The sequence below is a fragment of the Dreissena polymorpha genome, chromosome 10, assembly GCF_020536995.1.
Source record: "Dreissena polymorpha isolate Duluth1 chromosome 10, UMN_Dpol_1.0, whole genome shotgun sequence".
NCBI lineage: Eukaryota > Metazoa > Mollusca > Bivalvia > Myida > Dreissenidae > Dreissena > Dreissena polymorpha.
In genome coordinates this window covers 18,766,729-18,774,710 of record NC_068364.1, presented here as the reverse complement: position 1 = coordinate 18,774,710, position 7,982 = coordinate 18,766,729, and the positions used below count along the sequence as shown (strand labels likewise).

Sequence of the window (7,982 nt, the reverse complement as noted above, 5' to 3'; positions counted from 1 at the left end):
ATGCAACATGGCTTAAGGTTTTATTTTATAAAATATAGCATTAACGTTTTCAGCATTTCCCAATCATGTACTTCTTAAAATGTTTAGCTTCGAATGAAAATAACCGGCAATCATAATGTTGGAATTATGCGATTTTCCTTTTTTTCATGTTTTGAATATATTAAAAGAAAATATATCATATATATGTACTTTTAAATACTGATATTATTTGTAAAGTAATAAACCTCAACTATTGCGTCATTAATTTATAAACGAATAAAAACCAACGTCGATACAAATCGCACTTAGTATTTCGTCAATTTGCAATTTATGTGGGACAAGTAGTGCGGCATTGAATACTTACGCTTTTATATGCATTCATCAGGAAATAAACAACAGATCACATGGCATGACATTTACATCAGTGTAATTATTTGTGAGTGCGTGTGTGTGTGTGTGTGTGTGTGTGTTTGGAGAGGGTCAAGAGTTTTGTCATGTGTCTACTTACGGAAATTGGTCACATACCTTTCCAGAAGGCACTTGTTTGGATCTTCCTGGATATCATGTTCAGATAACTGGCATTTCAGTGTCTTTATATTTGTTTGTAAAAGACATGTTGGGTTTGCGATTATGATTCAGACGGAAATCACACCTACAATTCCTTGTTTATTTGTCAGTCGCACCTACGCACAAACTGTCAAACTGACCTGGATATTTATTATTCTGTTAATGACGTCAATCACAGCTATTAATATGTGTTTTGTATAAGTTGCACCAACGTCCAAACTGTCATGCAAAGGTGTGATGGGCTGAACGTCAGCGCCCTGTCATGTTGTATAAACCATAGTTTTTATTTCTAATTTGCACCAAAGCGAAAAGAAATATATTCACCCGAACAGCAGCAATTGGTAATTGTTATTATAATCAAAGTTAATTTCTCAGTTTTACCTTAGCCCAAACTGCCATAGAAATGTGTGATGGCCAGGTAATGTTTTGTTATTAAGCTATGGCTAGGTTGATGAAGTTAATGGAAGTCCTGCTCTAATTCCGACAACATATATACGACATGGGACTGCTGTTTTGTCTGTGAAAAATCAAAGCCTCTAGCCTTGAGTGCCTTTATCATATAGGGGAATTTAAAACATAAAGCATGATGATCTTCACTTGAATTATTGTGTTTAAAAAACCCTGTAAATTATGCAAAACCGTCTCTGAAACGTTATTGGTTTAGTAAACATTAAGTCATCAAAACTTCTATGTCTACCAATTATTTGCGTAAAGCGTTTCTTCGATACAAAACAAAGATCTCATTTTTGAGGACCGAATTAACTTCTTGATACATTAAACGATAGGACAGATTTGTGTTGATTGCATACACTGTTAAATCATTAATATTCGTCGGAATGAAATTTCGTATTTTGTGGTTTCGTGGACACGTACATTCATTGATTTCAGATTTGGAAAATGAATTGCGGTGCGATGTACGTGTATTAAATTCGTGTTCCATTAATATATATGAGTGTAAAAATGCTTACAAATCAACGAAATGTAGCAAGTGTCAACGTTTGTCAGCTGTTATAGTTGTTTTTGATAAAAGCGCAGGAATTCGGTATTGTTAATGCAAACACATTAAACACACAAACATATTCAGTAACAAACGATCACCAAAAATACTCTTTTTTCACAGACACGTGCTTCAACAAAATAAATCATAATATATCATTTTACTTAAAAGAACAAAGTAAATAAATATCATCACCCAAAAGCAGACTGTACCAATTCATATTTATATTAAAATTATACTGGGTTTTCTTCTAACGTGTGTGCTTATAAATATGTATTTGAACGTGTACTCAAAACTGCATCGGGAAAACATAATACTTTTATGTAACAATTAATGCCATACTCAGTTCAAATACATTTGAGAATAATTGTGTATATACGGCAGAGATTGTTCCGATAAATATTTTACCTAAATATATGATATTGTGAATAATGTTTTCAAAATATTGCAACTACACTGCAAAGTGGACAGTGTGCTATTTTCGTCAGAATTTGTACATGCTTTTATTCGCCCGTTTAAGAAACGAAACATAGGGGGGGGGGGGGGGGGGGGGGGGGGGTAAAGATGATTAGTAAACGGGAACTATGCGGCTGTTGTGACACCAGCGTTAATAATTTACTAGAGTATTTAAATAAATTATCTTTGTCATATAATTCTAGTTGACAGAAACAAAAATGCATTCGAGATTCTAGAGTTTCATAATTACTATGCATTTATCACATCTGAGTGTCGTTGTAATGAGTGTACATCTATGGCATATGATATTGAAAAATACAAAGATAACAGTTCAATTTAAGAAATTGAAACACAATTGGTAATTTTATTCCAGAGTGTTTAGATAAATACTGTCTGTGCGTCTAAAACGATTGAAAATTAAGACTGTATGTATATCAGCTATTGTTAAGAGCTGACAGACTATTTGTCTAGATGACATTCAAAGATAGGCATAGGCAGACATTTGAGGACATAACAACACATACTACTTTGAATAAAACGTGTGTGCAAAGTTTTAAATTTTGTAGCTTATTATATTATTTCGTGTTATTTCAGACATTGGATGCATGAGCTTTTTTCGAGGCATCCAGAACGAACTCAAAGATGTTTATTAATTAACATTGTCTTCGTGAAAGGGGGTTGTTGTAGTTTGTTTTAATTTGACAACATACACAACATAGCATATACTTTGTGAAAAATTATATAAAAGCAAAGAATAACCAGCCTTGTTTGTTATTTTATTTGATTTAACGTAGCATGTATTTGAATTAAAACTGCTGAATTCCTGCTTGTATCAAAACAACTGTAAGAGCTGACAAACTTTCACATTGGCTAAATTTCGTTAATTTGTTAGCTCTTTTCAATAATTTATTTTAATGAAGCCATCACCAACAAAATTCAAAATAATACAAATATGTTGATTAAAAAGGGTGTTTTTATGAGTTTTACACGACCGATTAAACCGATACAAATCTTTCTTTTACAGCCACATATTTGTGATTAGAACATTATTTATGACGGAGTTTTACACACTTCTTTTTTTCTCTTCGTTTTTTTATAATAAAACAATATTAAAAATTATAGTAACAGCATTATTTAAACAAGCACTGCATACAAAATCAAATTTTACAAAATGCGATCTTTTGCCTGCCATAGTGCAAACTTTCTGAAAACAATTTCAACCGTTTGAATGAATATCGTACTTTCTGATATAATAACAGCCAACAAAAACGAATTACTTCTACAACTCACACAATAAAGAACGACATAAAAGGTATGATGTATTGATATATTAATTAACGTACAATCTTTTACAAAGAATGTACAATTCCGATAATTTGACACTGAAAATGTCCGATTTTAATTTATTAATTTGAATAAACTCATTTTGTTCACACTGAATATTTGAAGCAACATGCATATAGTAGATATAGAAACATGCGCTTTTGTTTAAGTCCAAGTATTAAAGTAAAGTAAACTTGTTTTTTTTCATGCGCGCTCATCAAATTAATTCGGCTTACAGATGATGAACTCGTGAATGTGGTCGTAGAAATAGGACCACCATCTTCTCAGCGATTTGGCTTTGACTGGAAGGGCACAAGGCGAGGCGTTGACGTTGAACTTAATATCAAGGTCGTTCAAGCCAGGGGCGAACCAGCCAGACCATCCTCCGGCAAACCACTGGATTCTGTAAGCGATGATGCGACCTCCCTCAATGACTTGGTCCGCCATGTTTAAACCAGCATGCCAGCGACAATCATATCTCGCAGAACGGTTAATCAGCGTGCATTTAGGCTGCATAATAATATATGTACATTTGTAAGTGCACAAACGACTGATAATTAAGACTGTATGTATATCATATACTTCCCTTACATTACAAGATATGTTTTAAATAAATACATGATTTTCTTCAAGAGTTTTAAGAGCAAGAACATAATCACGAATGTAAACAAATATTTACCATGACGAGCGACAACAATATTATAATATTCACCGAAAATTGCTTTGTTATTTGATCGTAAGCTTAAGAAAACTTAATAAATGTATATATTTCTGAGTAGCCTAAACATTACGCGTTTGTATATTATGACTTCGATTAAAGGACATACAGAATCCTTCTTTCTCATGAGTATGGTGGGGAAAAATGTCATAGGTTCTGCGTCATATAGCAACAGTATTGTCTTGTTATTATTTATTATGTAGGCCATTTGTAAATTCGTCTTTTTGTGAATATTCATTTGACATTTGTAAATACATGTAAATACGTATGTTAAGGGACGGCTTAATTGTTCAACAACGATATAAATTTTAATATCATAGTAGATGGCCATTCAATAGTCTTACTCACTATTTTAGTTATCTTAAATTGTAAGCGAAAGAACAGAAGGTTATTTGATATTTTTAATGTTTTGATAATGTCATTGCTGAAACAAGCAATCGTATTTATTAAAAACAAGCCATGGCAACCCAAACAAATAAATAAAGCATTGAGAAAAGCAACTGTAATTTTGATCATCACTCTCTTTAATATTCTAACAATAAAATGACATAAACTGTAGAAAAACAGATCAGGAGAAAAAAATGTCACTGTAAGTACAATAAATAACAACTGCTTAAAATTACATAAACCAAATGGTGGTAATTATTTTCATTCCGACTGTAAATTTTGTTCACTAGACAATTTTAACAGCACACACCTTGAGGAAATAGTTGAACTGGAAAATCTTCACACTTGGATTGTTGTTAAGTGTTAATAGTTTAGTTTAATAAAATATAAATCATAAGTTTGATGCGGTGTTTCAGCATCAGCTGATGCCTAAATAGAAGGATGATCAATAAAACGCTACAGATCATGCAAAAAGATCAAATTATGCACAGTCTTATATTATACTATATTATTACTAGCGATTTGCTATTACAACACAGAACTCCAAACACTATTGTATCATTCTAAAGAGCTAAATCATGTTCAAGTATAGCTTTTGTCTATTCCTAACATATTTGTAATTTATTTCCAGGCAAATATGTAATAAACTGATCGCTTCAATTCCGTTGGATGAAACGTGAAAATGCAACTAAACACTAAGTCAAAATCTTACTAATATCACTGAAATAAATCTACCCGAGAGGTCGAGTCGTAAATCACGACATCCTGTCCCACAGCGATGGCCACGCAAGCAACTATAAACACAACCAGAACCTTCATGTTGATGTTGATCCTCAGCGAAGAATACGTCCCAATAAAGACGGGTGTCAGTTATATACACACTTCCATAACATCAGGCGACTCCCGTAATATGTATTTTTGCTAAAACAGGACTTGAATAATTTGGCAATTTTCCATAACATCACGCGACACTCGTTATAAGTATTTTCGCTAAAACAGGACATGAATCATTCGCAATTAATTTATTAAAAACTTTTACCTTGATCAATTAATAAAAAAATCTAATATTTTGAAATTCAGGATGCGTCAGAGAGAATATGTACAAAAATAACATAACAAATTACCAATGTATGTAAGCAGCTATTCAAAAAAATCATTTGCCAAGTTTTGCTTGGTTGAACAATCAACCAATGGATGTGCATTCATTGAGATGGTCAATCGCCCATTAAGATTGCAAAAGAATGTGCAAAACATTTAAAGCATATCCAATCACTTAAATCCGGTATCTAGTACAGACATCAAACAAATTTAACAAGCAAAACCAAAATATTTATATACCGCCCTTTTGTTGGTTCAAAGCCATCATCTCTTACACTAATGATTTCAGATATATATATATATATATATATATTATCACAAACGCATTAAATATGCGATTTTTGCTTTGAAACTTCTCCAGGTAGTAAACCCCGAAAAGTGCATGCATATGAAATACATAACCTTCACGAATCGAAAACAAACATCAAAGTCAACTAAATTAGCAAGCGCAACCGCATCAACACGTAAACAAAAAAGGTAGAATAGAAAGGGAAAGAAGAACAAGAAAAAGAAAGAAACAACTACAAGGCATTACCAATAATAAACTAACATACTAACATGTACAAGAAGAAGATAAATTTCAACATCAAATCAAACAACATCAATACAAACCACTACGTTACAAAATTGTTGACAGGGAAAAAAAGAGAAACAAATATCTAAATTGAAGGTATAGTAATAGTGGGATAAAAGTGGGAATGATCCGATAGGCACAAAATGGCAAGATGATACGAAATTTCACAGTCTGCTCAGAACAAACCGTGACCGATAAATATGTGACGCATTTATCGGACAGGGTGTCTCCAGAACTCGCTTAAATTCGCTTAATATCACTAGGGTTACATGAAACGGAAGCATATTTGCTCAAACAGCTAGTTATAAGGAACAATCTACATGGCTGTCTTTTATACCTCTGAACCACGAATAATTCATCATCCCCAAAACCAGTTTCAAGTTGATGCGATCTACAAATGATAATACTGCAGAGAAACATGATTCTCTGAAATGTAGGCGGGGTCAACAGTGTGTATTGGTCAGAGACATGGCCGGGGTTAATGGGTGATATTGTTCAGGGGTAAAATAACACTTAACATATTGTCATAATAAATCCACTATACAGGGGAAGAAGACAAGGCCATACGCTTTCAAACGAACACTTTTAAATACAAAATACATACTAATATTGACCTGGAAATAGGACGCGAGTTCTTGCCAAAGTGTTTTTGTTGTTGTTGATAAAGAATACATACGAAAACATATGAGCGACAAGAAACCACTGCAAGGTTATGATTATCCATGTGGATGTTCTTATAGCTTACCTTCATATATCTGTAATTTGATAAAATATATCATTTAAACTGTATTTTACAAATTGTTATCGCCGTTGGTGCTTAATATCAAGCTAACGGCATGCTTAAGCCTGTTTAAACTTGTATGTTGACGTGTTGGCTGGTTCCACTTTGTTGACGTGTTCGACACTAAATGCATAGTCTCATACCAACCAATAGAGTCATGATATCAATAGATGTTTATATCACACACACTAGTTTGGGATATAACAAATGATGTTTAGATATCAAGAAATTGATTTCTCTCAATCTATACTCGTCGTTTTTTTATGTTATTTCCATGTATTGAATTGTTGCAAACACAATTCCCGATTTAAAAACGCGTTTTAGCAGTAAAATTAAGAAAATAATTTTTCTATCATGGTTTGTTGTCGAATAACCCACAGTAAGGAGTATAGATGCGTAGGTATTAAATCACGAGTGCGAAGCACGAGTGATTTGATAACACGCATCTATACAACTTACTGTGGGTTATTCGACAACAAACCATCATACAAAAATATTATTTCGATTCTAACACGATTCTGATTGATTTGGTTCAAGCTTTAGGACGTGAACTATATTTTTCAATACTCCGCCCTTCTAAGTACTAAGTTCACTATTTAGTGACGTCATTGAATTGTACAAACATATGACGTCATTTTCATTCATTAATATTTTGCAAATGACGTCACTTTCATTGAAAACAACAATCGTAGAAACTAATGACGTCACGTTATTGATGCTACTGAAAAGCTGACATGCTATAAATGTTTTCTGAATTACGTTTCCTAACAAAATAACATTCTTTGTAGACGTGGTTATGCCACTTATCACCAAATATGCAATTTATTGTTTCATTACATTTATATACATGCTACATTTATTACATTCTTTTAGAGCGGGTTTTAGCACGTGCATTTTACTGCAATATTTTCTTTATTTATTCGGAACTATTTTCGAAACATTAAGCGTCCGCCCATAAGTTATTGCAGAATAACCCACACTTGATTTCCTTCTTTGTGTATAGAAAACAAGTCGCATGCCGTGTTAGAATACCCATTAATTATGGTTCGATATGAATGTCTTCATATAGCACGCTTCTTACCCGACACCAAAAGAAATGGCG

The 7,982-nt window shown here is 32.9% G+C and overlaps 1 protein-coding gene across 1 annotated transcript; it reads right to left on the bottom strand.

Annotated features, from left to right (window-relative positions):
- Positions 1 to 3,538: 3,538 nt before the first annotated feature.
- On the bottom strand, positions 3,539 to 5,343 carry LOC127847212 (uncharacterized). The gene is made up of 2 exons (XM_052378965.1): positions 5,163 to 5,343; positions 3,539 to 3,832 (listed from the first exon to the last, which is right to left on the bottom strand). The coding sequence occupies exons 1-2, from the start codon at positions 5,244 to 5,246 to the stop codon at positions 3,545 to 3,547; spliced, it is 372 nt and encodes a 123-aa protein (XP_052234925.1). The 5' UTR covers positions 5,247 to 5,343; the 3' UTR covers positions 3,539 to 3,544.
- Positions 5,344 to 7,982: the final 2,639 nt, after the last annotated feature.

What these genes read in the sequence shown, in the direction of transcription:
- LOC127847212 (XM_052378965.1), bottom strand. Translation starts at nt 5,246, where the DNA reads ATGAAGGTTCTGGTTGTGTTTATAGTTGCTTGCGTGGCCATCGCTGTG. An exon ending in TTTACGACTCGACCTCTCGG is followed by an intron (nt 3,833 to 5,162) that starts GTAGATTTATTT and finishes ATTATTATGCAG; the next exon opens with CCTAAATGCACGCTGATTAA.